Source organism: Mustela putorius, unplaced genomic scaffold, assembly GCF_011764305.1.
Source record: "Mustela putorius furo isolate JIRA1106 unplaced genomic scaffold, ASM1176430v1.1 tig00003845_pilon_pilon_pilon, whole genome shotgun sequence".
In the NCBI taxonomy this organism is placed as follows: domain Eukaryota; kingdom Metazoa; phylum Chordata; class Mammalia; order Carnivora; family Mustelidae; genus Mustela; species Mustela putorius.
The window spans coordinates 4954520-4978812 of record NW_025421998.1 but is presented as its reverse complement, the minus strand read 5'-3'; the positions used below and the strand labels follow the sequence as shown (position 1 = coordinate 4978812).

At 44.0% G+C, this 24293-nt stretch overlaps 1 protein-coding gene across 2 annotated transcripts in view; it reads right to left on the bottom strand.

Moving 5' to 3' along the window:
* The window catches only part of HECW1 (HECT, C2 and WW domain containing E3 ubiquitin protein ligase 1), a 452340-nt gene that overhangs the window by 16308 nt on the left and 411739 nt on the right, over positions 1–24293 (bottom strand). For both annotated transcript variants that reach the window (XM_004739366.3, XM_045089534.1), the window contains 2 exons: positions 2784–2882; positions 2078–2207 (listed from right to left, as the gene is read on the bottom strand). In XM_004739366.3, the coding sequence (XP_004739423.1) occupies positions 2078–2207; positions 2784–2882 (229 nt within the window). The remainder of the gene's footprint in view (positions 1–2077; positions 2208–2783; positions 2883–24293) is intronic.

The following is a 24293-nucleotide window of genomic DNA, read 5'->3' as shown; positions in this document are numbered from 1 at the left end:
GATGTGGTTCATATATACAAAGGAATATTCCTCAGCCATCAGAAAGGATAAATGTCTGTCATCTGCATCGACATAGATGGAACTGGAGGGTATTAAGAAGAGTGAAATAAGTCAAGCAGAGAAAGACAATTATCATATGGTTTCACTTATATGTGGAACATAGGAATAGCAGGGAGGGCATTAGGAGAAAGAAGGGAAAAATGAAGGGAGGGCGGGAATCAGAGGGGGAGATGAACCAAGAGAGACTATGGACTCTGGGAAACAAACTGAGGGTTTCAGATGGGAGGGGATGGGGGATGGGTGAGCCTGGTGATGGGTATTAAGGAGGGAAGAGATTGCATGGAGCACTGGGTGTTATACGCAAACAATGAATCTTGGAACACTGCATCAAAAACTAATAATGTACTGTATGGTGACGAACATAACATAAAATTTTGAAAAAAGGAATCTAACTTAAAATTTTTTTAACTTAAAATTTTTTAAGATGGCTACTCCATTGTCTTAATAAAACTTGCTAAATGATTGAGCTTATTTTACAAATTTACCCTCTACTACAAGGCAAATGTAAAGAATGGGCTAAAAGAAGTCATGCACAGGGAAGTGTACTTCATACTTTCACCTAGTACATGGCAGGAGAGTCCAGTGAACTGTATATTCTTTTTGTTTTTTGGGGGAAGATTTTATTTCTAAGTAATCTCTATACCCAAGATGGGGCTCAGACTTACAACTCCAAGATCAAGAGTTACATGCTCTACCAACTGAGCCAGTCAGGGGCCCAAAAAATCATATATTTTTGAACACATTTAAATGTGCCCTCTACAGTTGTAAAAAGAAAAAAAAATTCTCAAATATGGAAGAGGGTATTCTTCAGAGGTATGTTTATACAGAGGAAATTCAACAGAATGTTGACATCTTCCAGGACCTGTCCAAAATTCTTGACTATGGTATGGGTGCCGCCAAGTTCAGTGGTTGCCTCTCACACTTGGACTAAGCAGGCTGCCCATATTTGTGCTTATACTTGTGCTCATAGGTACTTCCAAAGCCTACCAACTCCACTCTCACAACGACCCATTACAAGTTATCACGTGTCACAGGCTTTTGAAATCTCTTGTAAATGACTCAGGTTATGGTTAACCTGATAAAACTATAACCCAGAAGATTAAAAAATATATAAATACTGATGGAAAAAATAAGAAGCTTTATCTTATTAAATAATATTTATATACATGCATTTTGGAGGAGCAAATATCTAGATGTGATAAAAAGAAGTATTTTGTAGTGGCACAGATCACATAAATACCTTCCAAATGTATTTCACATTTCATAAAAATGTTTTCTAATCCATTATCACTTTGTTTTTCAAAATATCTATAAAGTAGATCCACGTCATGAAAAGGAAAAGAAGGAAGAAGACATGGGCAGCTTTACTAAAGAAAGTAGTCCTCAATGAATTATATTTTAAATGAATGAGATTCTTTCTTTTCTAGATTAAAAACAAAAGAAGGAAAAGCAAGGGCTTGAACAGATAAACGTACACCTATGTACACAGCAGCATTATTCACAATAGCCAAAATGTGGAAGAAACCAAAGCGTTCATCAATAGGTGAATGGGTAAATAAATTTTTTATATAAATAAATAAATAAATAAATAAATAAATAAATAAATGTCACACACACACACACACACACGGTGGAATACTATTCAGCCCTAAAAATAAGGAAATCCTATCATGTGCTATAATGTAGGCAAATCTTGAGGACAATGTGTTAAGTGAAATAAGCCAGTCACAAAAAGACAAATCCTGTATGAGGTAGCTAGAGCAGCCGAATTCACGGAAAGAGAAAGTAGAATGGCTGTTGCCAGGGACTGGGGAGAAGGAAATATGAGGAATTATTATTTAATGGCTATAGTTCCAGTTGTGCAAAATAAACGAGTCCTAGAGATTGTACAGCAGTGTGACTATATTCAACAATGCTGGACTACAGAGTTAAAAACAATTAAGGTGGTAAACTTTGTGTCATGTGAATGTTCAACAGTAAAAACAAATGCTCTTTCCAAGCCCCGCATCTCACAAACCTGTCCAAAAACTTCTTCGTTAACAGTGAACGTGAGGTCTAGGATATCTGTGATATTGTTGTCCTTCATCCACTGCAAACTCTGGTGGAACTCCTCATCCAGATATTCCAGGTCGCTCAGATCACAGGGCCTGGATGCATTCCAAGGGTAAAACGTAACCAGTTTGTTAACCGAACAGATGCCCAGCCTGGCTAAAACAACACAGACTGATTCCAACAATTTGATACTCTGGAATATACTGATGAGTCTTTTCAGTGCATTCAATGCTTGTTTTTGAAAATTTGTTTTTCAAATTGAAATCTGAAATTCAATTGTGAAATTGAATGCAATTATTCCAGTAAAAAACATGGGATGATTATTAACTCATGGATTCTTGAGCAACTGGAGAAATGTTTTTTAAAAAATATTTTAAAACAACGAAGTTTTAGACAGATTAATTCTACTTAATGTAATGCAAAGTTTGCAATATGACTGTAATTATTTATATAAACTGATTCATTCCATTATATGAAGTTTTAATAGTCTTCTCCTATGCTTACATAAAAACTCCAAATGCCCTTATATTGTATTAAAAAGTTTATGTGATGTCTAAGCACTCAGAAAAGTCAACGAACAGGAATGGTTAGGGTAAACCAGGGACAGAGTCCGAGGTACCAGGGAGACCAGGCCTTTGTGTGTGGACCACGGCCTACAGTAATACACTTACAGTCTCAGAAGTGCCTTGTAGAAGGGCCTTGTGAAGAAGGCATCAAGAAGGTACTGATGGATCAAAGCCAGGCCTAGGATACGACCACTAAACCTAAACCTGAAACACAGACAAGGCAGAAAAATTGAAGGGCAGGTGGAAATTCACATTGTTAAAAAATTTAACTTGTACTTGTATTTGATGTGTTTCTTGACAGTATCTGTTTACAGAATTTGCCAATTGATGACACAAGGGAAGTGCCCATTCTCCTCCTTCTTACGCTTTACTGTAAACCACACCTGCGTGCTTGGTATGTACTAAAGGAACTTTCCTCTCCCCCAAGGACCAGAAGACAGCCCTTCTGCTGGAGTCCTCTTCTCAGAGCTGACAGTATAAGGACACAAGAGAAGAAATGCACTGGTAAAGGGGAAGTCTGGAAGCCCAGATAAACAGTCCACACTGAACCTGAGGAGGACCGGAACCCAAGGACATAGAAAGCTTTCTGGACCATGTCTCCTTATCCATTCAAGATTCCAGAGATATCACCTGAAGGTCTAATGTGTGCCCAATATACTCCAGGAGGTAGAAGACTTGAGTATGAGTCCTTCATGGCAGCTGTGCTCAGAGTCAGGAGGAAGAGTTCCGTGGAATCCTGCTGTGGTAAGCATAAGCTGAGACTACACGGCTATTTACTATTGCCACACACAAGCAAAGAACAGGTCTCCGCTGGGAAGAACTGGTCCTGTAGGTCTGGCTACCTCCAGATACATGGGCCTTTAATGATTTAAATCCTTATCGGGGAAAATCCTGGGATTTTTTAATAATATTCTAGAATTTTCGCTAATAACCTGCTTGGCTGATTGCTGGAGCTTGATCCCACGGCTGCCCTGCTCCTAAACCAGAAGCTCGTCTGCTTGGTCTAGCACACAGTTTCCTCAGCATGTGGGCCTTGCCCATCTCTGGCTCCTGCCTCTGAGACTTGGGGTCTCCCTGGTCTCTTTCCATCTAAGCAGACTTTCACCTAACTGTAGACTCTGCTGTGACTTTTTTTTCAGATCCCCCCACTTGGAATTTTCAACTAACCCACCTCCACTACCTTTCATGAGACTTTTTTCAGACTCAGAAGGTTTTCTACCTTCCAACTACTATAAACATTGTTACAATGAATACATCCTCTGATCCCATAGAATGAGCATAATTCTAAATAACACTTCATACTGGCATATTTCAAGTGGTCAATTCTTTTCGCAGGAGATAACATGCAAACATCAACGTACAAGTACGATCGACTGGGAAGAGAGTGGAGGTTAAGGGAACCTCAGCGGAGAGGCACTGTGGATGGGGAAGCTTGCAGGGTAATCAGACGTCTTGAAGTCCCTGAGGCCAGTGTGCTCCACTAGTGCTTTGTCCCAGGGCTGTCTCCTGACCCGCTTAATAACTGACCAGTCCCCAACATGATGACCACAATCCTGTATATACAAACACGGCTTACTTCTATCCCAATACAGGCTTGCCCACTCTAACTGGACTCTAAGCTTTACAGCTGAGGCTTGTAGTGTTATGGTGGGGTTGTGACCGTCCAGATGGAGATGACCGAGACCACCCAAAGCAGGAAGAGCGCAAACATCAACACAGGTGTCTGGTCGAGTACCCTCTTCACTGACAGGTGGCCCCCAAAGGCCTGGTAAGGAAGAACTGTAATCTCAGCAGGCAGTAAGTATCCACAGATAGGGAGTAGATGAAAATATTACACAAGAACACAATTTTCAGCTCAATGTTTAAAAAAATGGAATATTCCAGGAAATTGTAAATGTTCTAACAGACTATTAATTATTCAAATCTGTTCAGGAAGAAGCAGAAAACTTAAATAGGCAAAGAACCACAGTATGAACTAGAAAATTATAAGGAGAAAAGACTATATACAAAATTGATGCTGGGACTGGATACGCACACACACACACACACGCACTCACACGTATTTAAAGACATTCTTTCAAATCCTCCATGGATAGATAGAAAACCCTTCTGCTATTTATGTAGTTCCAGAAATCAGAAAAGGACAGAAAACTTCTTAATTCATCATTATGAGCTACCATCACCACAAAATGGAATCTGGAAAAAAGCAAAAGAAAGAACACTAAAGACGTTTCACGTATATATTTAAAAAATTATAGTTAAAACATGAGAACCTACCAACCCATTCCCAGAACAATGCAAAATGATTAAAGATATTTGATTTTAGGAAACTGAGGACAGTTTAATATTCAGTATTCTATTAACAACACTATTGTTAAAATGAATTATGGGGGCACCTGGGTGGCTCATTTGGTTAAGCCACTGCCTTCGGCTCAGGTCGTGATCCAGGAGTCCTGGGATGGAGTCCCACATTGGGCTCCCAGCTCTGCAGGGAGTCTGCTTCTCCCTCTGACCTTCTCCCCTCTGATGCTCTCTCTCACCCTCTTTCTCTCTCTCAAATAAATAAAATCTGTAGAAAAATGAATTATGAAATCAAAAGACAAAAATCGTATGGCTTTTGCTGTTGTTAGAAGCTGAAGTTACCAGATAGTATCTGCCATCCATTTCTGGCCTCAGTCATCTACAAAAATCTTTGTAGTAAACCAGGAATAGAAGAATGGTCCCTTACCACAATGAGGAAGGTCGATCTCAGCACCCTATTTAACAGTAAAAACGCAGAAGAATGCTGGTTACCACTGCCCTTTACAATGTGCCAGGAGCTCCAGTGACTGCAATTACTTCTGAGTGAAAAATTGGAAACAGATTGGAAATAACTTTCACTGAATGCCTACTGAACATATTACTGATATCAGTAACATATTACTGATATTATCTCCCTAACCCTTGCAACAACTCTATTTTCACAATTTTTCTAACTTCATTTCACAGATTAAGAAACTGAAGGCCAATATTTAGCCCCAAGCAAGTGGTATGGTGAAGACACAGATGCGTATCTGTCAGGACTTTCCCTCTGTGTCCCTTTGGAGAAGCCAAACAATAGAGAAGTTAATCCTCTGGTCCAGGGGCCAGGCAGCCTGGTGTGTGATCTCCTGCAAGGACTTAACTACCTGCTCTCTGTTTCCTCTTCTGGAAAACGGCAGTTTTTACATGATATTATTATCTTATTTTATGTTGACTTCCAACACCAACTTGTGTCAAGTAAACTTCAACTAACTTGAGTCAAGGGGGGAATTCCTTGCAAGTTCTTGGTGATATCTCATGGAATCCAGGGTCAGGAAGGTAGCTGGGAGCCAGCCAGATGAGGCACTGGAGTGACTTCACTGTCCCTCATTTACCTTCTCCCCTTGACTTCTCTTTATGCACCTCTGCTCTTTCTTCTCTCTTGCTGTCAAAACTTCTGTGGTTTTCATCCTAGAGAGGCCAACTTGACTCTTTCTGACTTAGTCCAAATTTCCAACACGATTCCCTGCTTGTTGCGACTCAGGTTGGCTGCCCATCCTGGACCAATCATAAGTGATCAGGAAAGCAAGTTCTGGGGAGCAGACTCAGACTCAGGGTTTGGTGTCTTGTCCAGCATCGTGTAGCAAGGATCACCACCGCCTACCTCTCAACAAGGGGCTGTGACCCGATGGGAGTGCGGCAAATGGCCTGGTTTCCGGCATAGGACACTTGCAATGCAGACCACCAACAGACAGCTGTTGATTGACTTTGAATGGGTAGACTGTAAGATGGAATTTCTAAAGACAAAATTATACCAGTTTCACAGGCTGATGTGGGCCACTAGTAAGCTCTAGATATTTTTTTGTAGGTGTGCAAGCAATCTATGATAATGTGGTTTGCTTTACATAAACACAGGATGGCTCATAGCCAGACCAATATATATAGTAAAATATTTTCCAGAGCAATGAACTATGATCTGGGATGTGTCTGTATGAAGCACAATACAATTGTACAACTCAAATCCAAAAGAACAGCTTAAAAAGCAGGGATTGAAATGGAAAGCCTTAACAGCTGGTGAATTGCCATGGTGTATAATTTCATTTATAAGAAAACATCTTCTAGTAATTGTGCACTTCCTTGGTTTATCTCACTTAGCTTGAACAACTACTTGCTGAGAAACTGACTATCCTTTTTGTTACACATGTGTAGGAATTATGAAATGGAAAGAAATTATCTCTTTAGTCTCTGTATTGATAATCTAAGAAGCAATACACATAATTTAAGCAAAAAAGTTTATGTTTTGGCCTAAATTACTTGGCACAAACAAATAGTACTTTTGAAGATTTTATTTATTTATTTATGAGAGAGAGAAAAAGAAAGAAAGAATGCACAAGCGGGAGTGTGCGGAAGGGTAGAGGAGGAGGGAGAGGGACAAACAGACTCTATGCTGAGCGCAGAGACCAATGCGGGGCTCTATCTCAGGACCCCGCGATCATGACCTGAGCTGAAACCAAGAACTGGACACTCAACTGAATGAGCCACTCAGGCGCCCCACAAATAAAAAGTCTTAAGGACAAATAAAAGTCCCCATGGAAGTAGCAGACCGTGCTTTCCCTGCCTGTGGATATTCCTGTGTCACTTCAACATCCAGGCCACAGGGTCCCCAGCTGCATGTTCCCATGTGTGAACTTGCAGGACCTCCAGCCCTCCTTCCTCAGCAGGGACCTCACAAGGAGTCTCAGCTGATACTGCCGGTCAGCCTGGCTCCCAGGGTGTGGCACTGTTCCTCCTTTCCCGGGCTGCCATTTTTTAAAGCGTACTGATCTCAGCCCATACCAGTGATGGCTAATGTGCTGCCTGATCTAGTGTGGTGCCACTGCCATTGACCCCCAGGCCGCTGCTGCCCAAGACCTGCTCTTCGGAGTGGACTGTGCTCATTTCTGTTTTGCTGGTAGGGCACAGCTCCTCTGTGTCGACCTGCTCTGTTGGACAGACTTCACAGCAGAGCTGCTAGGGACCTGAGAGTTTACTGGAACTACTTTTGAAGTTTACTCACTGTCCTTCAACCCCTAGGCTGGCAAAGTCATGGTGGACCTAGGGAGCAGCCGCCCCATCTCGGCCTCAGGCTTGTGGACCACTCTGGCTTGCTGTGCCATTCTGCTTCTCTTGTGTTATTTCCAGGACCCCAGACTCCCTGCTCACACTTACTTCCTGTTGGGCTCCCATATCAGACATGCCCACATGGGTCCAATTCCAGAGGGGGGCATCATTCAACTTCTCTTCACAGGTGGGGCCTCAGGCCCCAGGTACATCAGCAGGTACAAGTGCAGACAGCACGGAGGTGTCTGAGGACATGGGAAGACAAGGCATGTCCCCCAATTGCATGTACCAGACATGACAGCTATACCACGCAGGTCTCTCTGGAACCTGCCCCTGGCACTAGATGGTGGGTCTCAATCTTTACTCCATTCCAGCCACCTGAAGGATACAGTACTCTGATGGGTCAGGAATGGGGCCTTCCTTCATCAGTAATCCTCAAGTCTGGAGACGAAAGAGTTTCCCTCTAGCTCCACCTTGGGTATAATATGAAAACTCCTAGGATATTGTGATATGCCGTCCCCTTAAGATGTATTCCTGACTCTTTAAAAACACATAAGCCATTTTTTCCTATTTATTTCCTGATCAGAGATTAATCCACAGAAATCCATTTGGACCTAAGATGCCACAAAAATATGATCAATATACCAAAATACTAAGAACCCCAGAATAGGAAATAAAAATCCCTTAATAGGAAAAAAAAAAAAAAAACCCTTCTATTGAGTTAGTCACCTATGGGTTTCATCATTACAAAGACATGGTCTGTCTTCCTTCAGGGAAAGAAAGTGGACAGCTCACAATGACATTTCTCAACCTAGCCCCACCAACCCTGTGATTTATAGAAAAAAATCCTTGGACTCTATGTTCTTTTCATATCCTTGGTTTTCCATGTGTTACGTTTTTGGTTTTTGTTATCATCAACCCTTATCTTCCTGCCAAGTGAAACAGAATTGGGTATTTTTTTAGTGTAAAGAAAAATACACACAGCATTGAAGGTATCAAATAAAAGAACATCAACTTTGTCTCATGAGGTAACGTCTTTGACCTTGATGGGTCTTTCCCCTACATGTCAGCTGCTGAGCACAGACACACTTGTGTGAATGGGACCACTTGTGTGAATGGGACCACTTGTGTGAATGCCACTCCTGCTTCTCTGCAGCTTCCTCTTTTCATACTACAGGACAACACAGACCCCCTCACATATCTGCAAATACAGGTTTTCATCATGCAGTTTAAATAAAATCACAAAGCATTTCATTTCATAAATGTTCTTCACTTGGTTTGGCCCTTCCCACTCTGATGGAAACCCAAGTGGTCTTCATCTTTAACCATCTGCTCATCAGTATTGGGGGAGGCAGCATGCAGCCAGTTAACTCTGGGACCATCAGAGGACTTCTGAAACAGGCCGATGGCACTCTTCAAGCATCCTTCTGAACACCTCACCAGGTATCTGGAGATGAACTGAGTCTGCCTCTGATGAAAGCAACTGCAGCCACTCTGAGCTTTTGTAAACACATGGAGGGAGATGATGGCAGGAGATATGAAAGGAACTGATGTTACTGGCGAGGATTTATCTCAGTACTATCTGGGTTTTGTGCATTTTAGTGAGTTCAGAAGGTAATGGAGTTTTACACATTTCTGGCACATCTTTCCATGTGGGATGAAAGTCCAACAAAGACTCGACTCTCCCCTTGAGTATATAACCATTTGCTGACTCATCATTCTTTGGGCTGTTAGCCAATAATCCAAAGAAGGCAGCGTGGTGGGAAGAACAAAACTGTAAGTTCTGATGTCAGGCTGCCTCAGTTTAACTCTTCTGACTCGTGTGACTTTGGGCAAGCTGTTAAACAACCACAGTCCTCAGTTTACTCATCTGCACAATGGGGGTCAAAATGTTGTAGAGGGCAACTGCGAAGACACTACAAGACTTTGCCTAGGGACTAGAGGAGGTCAGTCCACCTGGGTGTTTAATAAACACCACTGCACACTGGCACGTCTGATCCCTTAGGACCCCAGGGCCATACACACCCATGCTGGACTGAGAGGTGCGAATGAATGTGGACTGAGTCCGTGGCTGCTATAGAACTAAGGCTTTTGCTCTGCTCACACACAACATTCATGCATCACAATGCCTGGCACAGGTTAAGGACCCCATTAAGCTTTGCTGAATTGAATTAAATTAAAAATCATCATCGGATTTTATCCCAGTGGAGCATGACTAGACAAGCCTACTGAACATTTCTGAGACATCATTTACCACTGGATGCCCATTTCCAATATCCACAGGAGGTCCCCATTCAGGAAGACAGACAGAAAGACGGAACCATGGAGGAGACTGGGTGACTTGAGTCAACGGATGGAAAGATGTGGTGAATGTTTCACACCAAGAAGCCAACATAGCAGGCTTCTCTCTCCCTTCCTCTCCCTCTTTAGTCTTTCAGGTGGAACTTTGGATGGGAACATGCTTTAGCAGGAGATAGCACGTAATGATTTCACGGTGTATTTTTCAACTGATTCTTGAAACAAAAGCAGTTTGCACAATGGCGAAAACGTTCAGTCAGGAAGTTTGGGAGAGGACTTTCTTGTTCACAGGCTGGATTTATGGAAGGGAAAGCAGATGGCTTGACAAAGAAGAAAATAAGACCTAATGATACCCTGGAGGACACTTCGGATAGTGAAACAAAATACTCTTAAAAGGCTTCCAATTAATGTCTTTATATGAAAGTGATATAAAAATGTAATAAAACCCTCAGTGCAGTATCCAGGTAATATGCCAAGTCAAAAAGATTCTGCGGTGGTGTATCTGGTAGTTTGATGCCCTGGCATTAAACTTGGGCCCCTAATAATTGTGTCGAGGTGTCTCTGGGTTTACTGGTCTTCTCAGTTTCTTCTCAGTCTGTAAGCCTTCAGTCTCTCCTCCTGTGTGACTCTGATTTTGCATCTATTTTTTTTTTAAAGATTTTATTTATTTATTTGACAGAGAGATTGATCATAAGTAGGCAGAGAGGCAGGCAGAGAGAGGCGGGGGGGAAGCAAGCTTCTTGCTGAGCGGGGTGGGGCTCGATCCCAGGACCCTGAGATCATGACCTGAGCCGAAGGCAGAGGCTTAACCAATGAACCACCCAGGCACCCCATGATTTCTGGATCTTTTGATGCTCAGCATCAGAGAGACCCCTTGGATCACCTTCAGCCTTGAATGACCTAAAGCTGACCCTATCTCCTGGCCTTCCTGCCTGGAAAGGTTATCAGACAGTATATTGGGGGGGGGGGGTAAGAGGCTGGAAAATTGGTGATAATATGCTTGCCCCTGCTGCCTGTGAGAGGCTGGGGGCTGAGGAGCGGCCGATGTTCAAGTGTTTGGCAGGAAATGGAGGTCTGCTCAAAATCCTGGATACAGTCTGCAGACTTTGGAGGCCTTTTCCAAATGTCACAAGGTCTCCTAGAGCACAAGCACCTGTCAGAACCAGCACTCTACTGGCAAATCCCAAGGGTTTGAGAACATTGTGCTGAGTCAGCGAAGGAGGCTAGAGTGCTGCCAAAACTGTACGCATGCCTGAATGCTCCCAGGACACCATCACCATGGCCGGCCTCATAGGCTAGGGCTCTGTGACCGTACCCACCTGCTCACTGCCTAGCACCTGCAGACCGACAGCAGATGATTTGTGATGGCTGAATTCTAGAATTCTAGAATTCTCTCTGAAGCAGCTCTGTTTTCCATTTCTGCCACTTTGTAGATCATCCTAGGTCACTTCTTCCCTGCAAATGACAGGGCTCTGCAGGGTTATAAGGTCCTTTGTGACTCTCAAAAGAATAGAGCTGGTTCCTCAGTTGTAACACTACTGACTAGCTATTCTCTCTCCCCCTCTCTCTTTTTCAATAATAGTAGGGGACTTTATTTTATTTTATTTTATTTTACTATTTTTTTAATTATGTTATGTTGATCACCATACAGTACATCATCAGCTTTTGATGTAGTGTTCCATGATAAAGATGTGGTCCTTATACACAATGGAATATTATGCAGCCACCAGAAGGGATGAACATCCAACTTTGTATCAACATGGATGGAACTGGAGGAGATTATGCTGAGTGAAGTAAGTCAGGCAGAGAAAGTCAATTATCTATGATTTCACTTATTGGTGGAGTATAAGGAATAGCATGGACTATTTCTGTTCTGTGCACTTTAAGACAGCTGACACTACTGGTGGCCTTTTCCCACTAGATGCCAGTACCAGTCACGATAGCCCAAACTGTCTCCAAACACTGCTCAATGTCCCTTGGTGGGGGTGAGGGCAAAGCCACCCTCTTGGGGGAAGAATATCCAAATAGGTGATTACAGTCTCCTTTCTAACTGACGTAGGTATTGCATGCCTCTCCTGGGCCCTCGGTGGCAACTAAGGTCACCAGTCTCAAGGCTTTGTGTTCCACTCTGCAATACCTGAGCAGTTTTTCACCACTCCTAGAATCTCTAAGAATCTCCAGGAACCCTACTCCACCAAATATAATTTTATATTCCCACCAGAAACCTGGCCTCTAGGTTTCTCTTGAGGGAAAGTTGGGAGGCAGTATTGATTCCTTCCAAACACACCAGACTGTGTCATCCTTTCTGAGGGGATGATTTCTGATCTGAATTATGGAAAGGAGTGACCCTCCAGGAGAACGAGCATTATACGTTGGGGGAACAGCGATATCCAAGGTGGGAACACATATAGTTTATTTGAATGACAGGGAAGGGAGCAATGGGACTGGACCTCGGACAGAGAGAGTGAGGAGGATAGAACATGAGTTTGGAGAGACACCCCGAGGACAGAACATTAGGGCTCAGCAGTCCATAGTAAGGACTTTGGATTTTATCCAAAGTATGATGGGAATCCCCTGCGGGTTTCACGTAGGGTCTATACATGAACTGACTGATGCACTGAAAGGATCTCTCTGGATGCTGCATGCAGAGAGGTGAGTGTGGTGAGAGTGGAAGCAGAGGGACCAGTTTAGAGGTTCCTGCAGTAATCCAGATGGGAGGTGATGGTAGCTTATACCAGGGTATAAGTAGAGGCAACGAAGTCAGATTCAGGATGTATTTTCACGACAGAGCCAAAAGAACTTGCTGATGGACTGGATGGGAGATGTAAGAAAGAGAGGCACCAAAGACTCTCCATGGTCTCGGACCAGAGCGGTTGTGTGGATGGTGGTGCCATCTGCCAGATGGGAAACACCAGAAGAGAAGGTTGCAGGACAAACTGGAGAGTTGTCTTTCAGACACATTGAGGCTGTCATGCTTATTCAGTATCTGGGTAGAGCTGTCGAGCAGGCAGCTGTAGCAGTGAGTCTGTACTTCTGGGAAGGGCCTTCTGCAGATGGTAATGTGAGGGCTGGCAGGAGGTAGACTGCATTTCAAGTTATGCAGCTGGACCAGACTTCCCCAAAGAGGTATGTGCAGATAGAGAGGCGGACGAAGGGCTGAGCATTTATAACACGCATGGGTCTGGACGATGAGGAGGGACAATAAAATAGACTGAGAAGGGATGGCAAAGAGGTTGGAGAGGAACCAAGAGAACATGCTTCAGGATGGAGGCAGGGACCAACAATGTCAACCGCCTCTGAGATCAGGTAACAGGAGGTCTGAGAGTTGCCCAGCAGATTTGGCACCTTGATGAGAGCTGTTTCCATGGGGGTAAAGGGGAGGAAGGCTGGCTGGAGAGAACGGGAAGAAAGGAAGTGGAGAACGTGGCAGAATAACTCTTTGTACAAACGTGTCTTTAAGGGGGAGTGGGAAATCAGGGTAGTAGGTGAAGGAGGGTGTGACACCAAAGGAGGCTTGGGTTTGTTTTTCAAATGTAAAAGAAACTATGCTGTGTTCATGCATTTTCAATTTCAACAAATTTACTGATATTCTACCATGTGCGAGGTGTGTACAAAGATGCCAAAGGTAAACATTCACTTTGAAGAGTTTACAGGACAGGGGGATAGATGTAACAATGCAACAATAGATAAAACAATGCCATGATTCATTGCCTTGTAAGATGTGCTTAGAAAAGTACTCAGGTGTGTGAAAACACAGAGGAAGGACGCCTGCTGATTTGGAAGGGATTAAATCTAGCTGGGTTCATGGAGGAAGTGATGACTGAGGTGAACTTTGAAAAATGAGTAGAAATTAGGTCATGTAAGGCAGGGGAGGACTTTCCAAGAAAATAACATCACATGAGGAAAGAGGCAGGAAATAGAATGGAATGTGTTCATGATGACTACAGCACACACATAGAGAGAGGAGCAGCAAGATTAGGCTAAAGAAAGAGGACGTGGGAAGTCCTGGGAGGTCTTCCTTTCCACGCCTGTAAGCTCAGCTTTTAAATCCTAGAGAATGGGGACCTCTTGCAGGGTTTAAGCAAGGCAGTGATGTACTTGGATGGCATTTTAAGAAATCGGTCTGCAGTCACGTGAGGGGATGGATTTGTTGAAGGGGCAGATTGGAAGGTGATTGCCAGTATGTCCAGGTCATGGTGAGAAAAATTGTGAAAGTAAAAATGTCAGGACAGGGAGCGTCATGGGAGCAGAACGAGCAGTGAAGGACGGCAGGAAGCGTCTTGTGGGAGATTCGATAGATCTAACTTGGGGGAGGATCAAAATAAAAACGTCTAGTAGGTATTTGGATAAAAGAGTTTGCCTCTCAACACAGAGGTCAGATAAAACATATAGCTTTAGAATTTATACTGTAACATAGAGAGAACTTTAAAAAACAGGGAACTTTGATTCTGTTATATTTTATATAGGATTATATCGATCTTTCCATCCATTCACCTATCCAACCATCCACAAAATATCCTGGAAGGACTGGAGTCAAAAAATATTTTTTTAAAGATTTATTTACTTATCTGAGAAAGAGAGAGAGCGAATGAGAGAGCGTGGGGAGGAGGGCAGAGGGAGAGGGAGAGATGGAGCCAAGCAGATGCCCTGGTGAGCACAGGGCCCCATGCCGTGGGCCTCCCTCTTACTTCCCTGAGATCACACTCTCAGCTAAAACCAAGAGTCGGGCATTTCACTGACTGTGCCGCCCTGGGCCCCTCGAGTCAAAATATTAACAGTATTTGTTTCTGTGTGGAGATATTTCCTTATGCGAATTAAATTTCTTACAATGAATGCACATTACTAATGTTATAAAATCATATATGTTTACCGACATATAAAAATCCGTGAGTAAAGGTTTCCACTAAGGTAAGGAGGGATGATAGCTCACCGGGTTTGTTGACTAGGTGGTCTGTGCTGCTCACGGAAAGGGCAGCTTTGGTGATGAATAGAGACATCAGATTCCACAGGAGAAGTGAACCAAGGAAAGGAGCCATAACCAGGGGGAGAACGTGTAAAGATGGGGAGAAAAAGGAAGCTGTTGGAGCGAGGGCACAGAGGCGAGGGGAGCAGATGGATCCTGAGCCTGAGTGGAAGGGTCTGTCTTAAGCAGGAGGACGGAGGGGCTGGGAAGGAGTCAGCACTGGGCATTTGTAGTTGGAGTGGGAAATTGAGGGGAGAGCCTCAGTGTTTCTACTTGAGGGGGATCTGAAGTCATCTCCTCAACGTGGAAGAGCTTTCAGGACAGTGGAAGGGAAGAAGCATCAAAGGTCCGGGGAGCTCTGCTGTAGAACCTGCTGAGGTCAGACACTGTACCACCTCTCAGAATTATTTCATCTTCTTTGGTGCTAGAGGTACAGGAAATAGCCCTGGCACTGAATGTGGGAGAGTGCCTTATGACACTGATCCAAGGTGGCGTTTTGCCCATCAGATGGAGTGCAAGCACGGAGGCCCGGGGTGAAGGCAGCCATGCCAGATGGGTAGGGGATGGTGTCGGAGGTGCAAATGAACTCGGGGAGCAGCTGTGGTAGGGGGAGGAGGTGGGAACACCGCATGTACAATGACTGATGGTGGGATTTTAAATTTTTCAATTTCAGATATGGCACAGGTCTGGGTGATAATGAGGCTGGGAGGGCCATTGTGGGAGCAGGTGGCCAGAGTGGAATGTAGGTCAAGGCCTCTGGGGTTAGGTAGATTAGGTCTATTCTCTACACCCACCCTTATTCAGAGAATGTTTCAAGAAATGTGCAAAGAACCCCCTCTGTCACACCCCCAGAGTTGTTTAAATATTGCAGATGGAAGGCATGATTTTTATTTGGTTTTCATAGCTCCTTGTGTGAGGAAACAGTGTTGCAATTAGCTGAGAAAACTTGAATTTTTCTTCATCTGCCATGAAAGAGACTCTGCCAACCCAAGATAATGACAGGATATTATCTTCTGATTGCTAATTAGCAACTGAAACGAATGTCTAGCCCTGATGCCTGCCAAGTGCCCACTATTAATACCAGCCCCACAGGGGGCAAACGAGTAAGAACAGGGCTGCTGCTTGGTCTTCAATATGGTGGCCAAATGAGGGACTCCTTTTTAGAGAAAGCTCTTTTAGAAGATTATGATGCAAATTATCTGTGCCTTTTAGTGGGTTGAATGTTGGCCCCCAAGAAGATATGTCTACTTCCCAGATCCTGGAACCTGCTTTCCAAACCCTGGAACCTGTGAAAAGGAAAAAGGATCTTTGTGGATAGGATTCAGGATCTCAAGGAGAGATCATCTTGGATTATTCATGTTAGCCCTAAATCCACTGACAAATGTCCTTATTAGAGAGAGAAGGGAAGACACAGAAATAGAGGGAAAGGCCACAAAAAGACAGAAGAGGAGATTGGATTGATGCAGCACCAACCAAGACATCCTCAGAGCCCCCTTACCAGAAGGTAAGGAAGGATTCTCCCTCTAGAGGCTTCCGAAGGAGCATGTCTTTGCCAACACCTTGATTTTGGGCTTCTGGCTTCCAGACTGAGAATGCCCAGTTTGTGGTAATTTGGTGTGGCAACCCTAGGAAAGGTATAGAGAACACAAATATGGAATCCAAAAATCTTCTTTAGTTTTCTGGAATTCTTCTCAATAAGCATATTATTGTGATGTTTGTTAAGTTGATCCACTAAAGTCATTTCATTTCATGCCAGAGGAGAATTTACCTAATTTCGAATGAGACATGGAGTCTGGGCCCACACCCAGAATTATGTAGAGAAGTTGACCGGAAACAGCTGCTTGCCTGCATAGCTAAAATGTTCTGAAATCTACTATATCATCATCTGAGTAATCCAGGAAGGTGAGGTTGAAATGGTCTTAATTATCTGGGCTATAGAAAGAAGAGAGTCTGGGAGAGCAACGTCGCTGTGCTCCAAGCAGAATCTACAATGCCTTGAAATGCTCTATCCCTCTCTTGCCTCATTAAGCAATGCACGATATTTTACTAAAACTCAGGTTATAAAGAAAAGAAGGTCTGCCTTCCTTCCTTCTGACAAATCATGAGCTCCCTACCATTTCTGAGGAACTGGGCTAGTTGTTGGGCTACTCAGGGAACCCAAAAGACAAGGCTCCCAAGCTCCCATGGAGCATACTGTCTAGTGACATTATTAGTGTTCAGGAAGTGACTTCCTGAAGTCTCAACTTCAATGACATTCTATAGATTTTATGCAATTGGCAAAATAATATTGGCTCTGACAACATCAAGTTCTTATGCCCCACAGGTACAGATATACCCAGAACAACAGGACTCCTTACAGGAATTTAAGTAATTGGTTCTGAATTAACTGTATTGATGGGGGGGCATGGGAACATCATAAACCAAATAAAAAAATAAATATGACACTGAGGTGTGCAACTATGTTTTATCTGGCTTGACTGTTTTGAAGATTTATTATTTGGAAGATTGGAAGATTTATCTGCTGACTTCTTAAGATAATAGAATTAATTGATATTCTTTGGGGCTAGAATATAAAAAAGACAAAGTCCCTAGAAGTCTGGCCAGCAGGGAAAGCTAATCTTAGAGTGTACCTTTGTTATTCATCATCTGAAAACTGGAAGCCCTTCTTGCCCCTTTAGTGCCCTTACAGACTCCAAGGTCCCAAGATCTGTGCTCAGCCTGTGCCTGGGGATCTGCGTCCTGGATCATATCGTGCACCTCCTTAGAAGTCTAGAGTGATTCATGTGTATCTTTCAAAATGATACTCTTTTTTTAAAAATTAAAAAAAAATTAAAGCTTTTATTTATTTATTTGGGAGAGAAAATGTACTGGCGAGCAGGGCAGGGAGAAGCAGAGGGAGAAGGAGAAGCAGACTCCCTGCCGAGCAGGAAGCCAGATGCCAGGCTCGATCCCAGGAAACTGAGATCACGACCTGAGCAGAAGGCAGATGCTTAACTGACTAAGCCACCTAGGCGCCCCATCACAGTTATATTCTTGATAATCAGATTTGTATGTCTGCACCAATTATCCCCTTTCTCAGATCACTTGGAGCCCCTGATCCTGTTCTCAACTTGGTTAAGGTTAAACATCTGTCCCTGGCTCATCTCTGCAAATGCCATTTCCAACACTGTTTTTCAGACAGTTTAACTATTCTCAATTTAGAAAACCCATTCTGTGTGGGTTACATTGGCCCTGACCCTCCGTTCACCTGTTTCCGCTGCCGTCCAACTTAATCCTGCCCAATGCTCTGAGAGCACATATCCTCTCACGAGATGGAGGCGAAGCAGAAAAGAAGCCTCCATAGTTTCACAGAATTTGTGTTTTTTAAAACCTCTTCCAATAGACAAGATGCTGTTGACTCTGTTAGTTCTATTTGGTATTTAAACAAATCAGAAAATGAACAAATATGGGAAGTATATCTTCCAGTGACTTAAACAATAGTTCCAACTTTGTGAATTTTTATACTTAGAAAGCATCAAGCTTAGGGAATTCTTGGCCTAGATGTATTCATAAAAAAGAGTCTGAATCATGTAATCAAAGCACAATTTTTAATCCCTACTTCATATGTATGCCGAAGTAAGGTAATGTAAATAGTCTGGTCAAATTAATTACCTGTGATTCTTTCCAAAGCCTTCCTCAGGGGCACCTGGGTGGCTCAGTGGGTTAAAGCCTCTGCCTTTGGCTCAGGTCATGATCGCAGGGTCCTGGGATGGAGACCCGCATCGGGCTCTCTGCTCAGCGGGAAGCCTGCTTCCCTTCCTTTCTCTGCCTGCCTCTCTGCCTACCTGTGATCTCTGTCTGTCAAATAAATAAAATCTTAAAAAAAAAAAAGAAAAGGCTTCCTCAGTTTAAGTCCTAATGCACCAGGGAAATCAAGGGAGCAGTAAGCGGCCTCCCCCATCCCCGTGCCGCAATGACCTTCTCTCATCCCTCCAACAGGCGATCATACACATCTGCTGTCACTTCTTTTTCAGTAACATAAGCATACAGGAAACCAAAGATGAAATTACAGCCTGGAAACCCACATCTCCTATATGATAGGAACTTCTTTTTCTTTTAAGTCTTTTCCCAATTCTAGGTCTACATGGGCATGTCACAGCCTCTCCAGTCCTCTCTTCCCATCTACAAATAAGGGATAATAACGCTAAAATTTGCTTACCTACCTCATGGGAGAATTAAAAAGAAGAGTAATTTAATGTTAATAGGTTCTTTGAAGATGAAAAGCACTTCATAATTGCTAAGTTCTATTTCACTTTATAAACCTATCTCAAAGATACTCCTCTTTCCTTATGCTCACGGCAATTATTAATTAAAAATAATTATCCTTTCTTGACCTCATTACTTAGGTGCATACAATATTTATGATATTCCCACACAACTGTAGGCTTCTGTTCTTTACCCAATATTATTGCCTTCATTTTTGGATCTTTATGTTTTCTGACTTCTCACATATTGGTAAATTGAGAGAAAAGCTATTGTTTCTGCTTGCGGTGATTTTATTTCTCTGTGCGAAAACTGCACGAACACCTAGTTTTCTTCTTCTCCCACACTCTGAGGGCTCTGGAAGCTGCCAGAATTTGCGGTAATGCTTCTCCCAGCCTGGTGACCTTCTACCACCATCAGAATCCCTGGGATGCTTGTTAATATATAGGTGCCTGGACATTAGACTCTGTGGGGTGGGTTCTGGAAGTATGCTTGTAAATCAAGTTTGGCATTTGTCAACTAAAGAGAATTACTAACTCTAAATCCCTCATCATTTTTTTTTTTTTAAACTGGGGGGAGGCGTGGAGGGGACCGGGCAGGTGGGGAGAAATGGTCTGAAAGTCAGAAGTGAAATTTTGCCTTAGGCATTGGCCATTGCATTTTATGAGCAGACCCCAGAGAGGGCGTGGAGTGTAAAGACCCATCTCTTCTCAAAGCAGAAAATCAGTCCACTCACCCACACCCACGTGCATCTGTCTTTGCCACCTTCCACCACAGTAAACAGGGGAGGGGTTCTTCTTTCTTGCCCAAACTAACCCCCTTCGTGTGTCCCCAGCCTCAAGTGTGCACCTGCAACCCACCCTTGTCATTTCTCTCCCTCCAACCCAAAGAGGGAGCCGTCCCCGGTCCAAAGCTTCTCTCTTCATTAGTGTGATGGGTCTTCTTCCCTCCTGCCTCCTCAGGGCTCTTTCCCATCAATTTCCTGCTCTCTCTTATAATTCTATATAATTCTCTCTTATAATTTGCCTCTCTTCTTACTATCTGCTCAGAAATCTTATATGCTTCTGCTGCTAGGCACAACTAGGCTCCCAGAAAGAGCCATTTTTAGGGCTATTGATTGCTAATAAATTTTTTTATTCAATTATAACTCACATAGTAATGTCCTACTAGTAGGACAGGTACATGTCATAGTACTTTGATATTTTTATACATTAGAGAATGCTCACCATGGTGAGACTAGTTATCCATCACCATTCAAAGTGATCATAGTATTATTAACTACATTCTGTCTGCTGTACGTCACATCCCCATAACTTATGTGAGCAGAACTCCCTTTGGAAAGTGAACACAGGTTGCAAATGGTGGGGTCAAGGGCCAGCAATAATGACCTCTTTGCTATGGAGCTGTTCTGGCCTAGGTGTTAGGAAAGTGGAGCTGGGACTCTTGCGGTGCCCTGTCCTCCAACAGGGTGACATTTCCCCAGCTCCTTGCTCCCATGCCGCACCCAGCATTGTTTTCATTCCCTCTGTTCAGTGCACATTCCTGCCTGCTGAGTGCTGGGTTTGGCCCCAAGCTCGTCTCCCAGTGCCACAGCTACTAGTGGGTTGGACTTGGCCCCGGCAGCCCCACCAGCAGTTTGCTCTGGTGCTGCTCCCTCCGGGTCTACAGGAAGACTGCCGTGGGGTACCAGGCCCTCCTGCACAGTTGCAGGCCCACTGGGAGGGAGCAGGTGGTCTGCGGGGCAGGTGACAGCACCCGGCCAGAGAGAACTCCCTGCCTGCAACCCTCCCAAGGAACCCCATGTGCCTCCTGATTCCTGAGATGTACGGCCTCTGTCTAAGCTTTGCCGCCAAGTCCAGCAGGCAAGTGTTCTGGAAGCAAATGATTAAAGCAAGTGGGAGGCTCCGTTGTGGATGGACTAGAAAGAATCAGAACCTGGAGTCAGGGACCTGAGGGCACCGAGGCTCTTACCTGGTCCCTGCTCAGAGGCTGGGTTATGTGGATCCAGTAACCAAAGATATATAAAAAAAAAAATGACTTATTCCAATATGAAACATGTTTTCACAATACGATAAGCCTGCAGAAATATTCTTTATCCTGCAAAAATGTGGCTGCCCTTGTTCAGCCGGGAGGTACTTTTCTTTGCCCAACCCCTTTCCATATGGAAACATAAAAGTCCTCAACAGGGAGACATCTGCCTCCCAGGAGACATCCGGCAACCTCTGGAGTCTTTTTGGGTTGTCACCACTGGCTACGGTGGGGGTGGCACAACCATTCCCAGAGAGCAGAGGCTAAGGATGCTGCTAAACATTCTACAACACACGGGACAAACCCTTCAATAATTATCTGGCCCCAAATGTCACCAGTGCTGAGGTCGAGAAACTGCGGAGGGAAGGAACCACTCTAGCTCTCTCTGGCACCTTCCGACGTGCCTGCAGAATAAGGACAGAATGATGGCATCTACGTTTACAACCTTCTGCTCCACCATGCAGAACAGGCATCGTTCTCTCACGGAGGCCCAGATTCAGATAGGTTAAGAAAGCTGCTCAGGTTCACAGAGCACCGGAGAGGAGAGGAGAAATGTGCAGGCAGGTTTGCCAGGCTCTGAAATCATCATCTGGTGCTGAGGGACGCCCCGGCTCAGGAACTGGGGTGCTGCCTCTATGCCAGACACCAGGCTGGGTGCAAAGAGCAAAGATAGTAGTGTGTTGACTGACCCAGTTTCCAAACTAACACAAATCTTCACAATGCGGAGACCCAAGGGGGGAGAAGAAGGATCTGAGTGGGCAAGTGAGCAGTCACACAGCACCTGACGGAGACCGGCTCTGCTTGCCTTCTTCTAAATGCTGGATTGAATGCGCATTCCACTGGCAAGTAGTTGCAGTGAAAAGGGTTTGAGCACCGTGGGTTCTCAAAGAACTCAAGAGAAGAAGCTGTTTTCTGGAAGAAAGTTCAGGAAAGAAATCAGGAAGGAACTACTAAATATTTTAAGTGGGCTTTAAGGGCGGATGGAATGTGGACCCCTATGGCTGAGGGACAGAGGGACAATAGGAACCCTAGAGGGCGGAGGAGAGTGGAGTGTAGCCCCCCCCCCCCCCCCCCCCCCCCGGAGACGCAGGAGGAGGACAAAGGAGGAACTGGTCAGAGAGGCAGATGGTGTCTCAAAGGCGAGCTGTCTCAGACCTTCTGGGCTGTCCCGAGGACCTGAGGAATCTGGACTGCATTCTGTAGACAGTGGGAATTAGTACAGATTTTTGTGCTGAGTAACAGGGGTGGGGGGGTGGGGGGGGGGGTGGGTGGTGGCAAAATGGGATAGAGAAAGGAGAGACCAGGTCAGGAGAGCAAGGCGGCAGCACGAACATGGAACATGCAGCATCTATAACACGCCCGAGGAAGCTCGCTGCCAGGCAGGCTATGTGACGGGCACCAAGTCCCCAGGAGCAGGAGTGCATGGAGGGGTTCATATCTGGGACATGCTTCCAACTAGTAATTCAACTAAGCCCTTTGCACCAAATGGCATTTTAGTCTTTAGGAATGTATTTAATGATTTGTTTTTAAAGATTTATTTATTTGGGAGAGAAGCAGAGAGAATGCAAGTGGCGGGGGGAGGGGCAGAGAGAGTCTTAAGCAGACTCAGTGTCAAGTGCAGAGCCTGACGTGGAGCTCCATCCCGGGACCCGAGATCACGACCTGAGCCGAAACCATGAGTCAGACGCTTAACTGGCTGCACCACCCAGGTGTCCCTGGGAATTATTTTTTTAATTTTTAAAAAAGATTTATTTATTTGACAAAGAGAGACACAGAGGGAGAGGGAACACAAGCAGTGGGAATGGGAGAGGAAAAAGCAGACTTCCCCCTGAGCAGAGAGCCCAATGCGGGGTTTGATCCCAGGACCCTGAGATCATGACCCGAGCCGAAGGCAGATGCTTAACGACTGAGCCAGCCAGGTGCCCCTACGAATTTATTTTTAAAAAATCGCACATTATCTTTAGATGAATTCATTAAAATGACTATAGATCCATTTTTTAAGCTTGCCTTTTGAATTTGTTTGTGGTACTTCTGCCATAAAAAAGTCTTCAGATTTTTATACATATTCAAATGTCTTTTCTATGATAGATTCTAGGGTTCCAATAATGATTTAAGAAGTCTCTACCACACAAGCTTTCTTGTTTCTTTTACGTTCTCAATAATGTTAATGTTCTAGGATATCTATGGCACCTAGATTTGCTTGAAGAAATTTTGCTATAATTTTTACATATGCTTTCAGATTAGAGAGAAATTTAACCTAATGTTTTGTTGCACAGCTGATTGTATTGGCATCATTAACAGAGGAGTTCATTCTTTCCCAACTGAATTGAGTATTTTAAATATACTAAATCCTCAGGTCTATTTCTAGATAGTGCAAGTGTTCAAAGTGAGCGTTCTTTCTAAGTTTTGAAATCTTGCCTAAACTTCCTCGCAAGTTCTGAAGAAGGCTGGGTTAAGAGACAAACAGAATGGACACAGTCACAACAGGTCATGCACAATTTAATGGTGATTTCTAATCTAGTTTCTGTGCCATAGTTACTTGATGGCACAGCTGGGAAGGCTACTCAGATTCAGCCAGATGGGACCCACGAAGCTCTTAGACCACAGAAAGCCCTAGCGACTGCTGCTGGGTGACGTGGAGTAAGGAGTTTATCTGATCCTGACTCAAATAAAAACTATACACTGAGCTCTTCTTTCAGGAGGGATCCTGGGGAGGTTGAAAGGCCAGAAGACATCCAATGGGATCTTGTGATATTGTGGTTTCTACCTACTAATTCAAGACTCCACACATGCAGCAAGGGACATTTAAAGTATGTTATCCAGGACTTCTTAAGTTCCATAAAACTCTACAATTACACTTAATACCCACTTGGCCAACCTCTAAACATGTTCAAAGGAGTCTCCCTCCTCCCCGCACCTCCCTTTGCTAAAGACCTGAAAGCAGAAGATTTTTACCACCCAAGTAGTGTCTGCTTGCAAAGGGA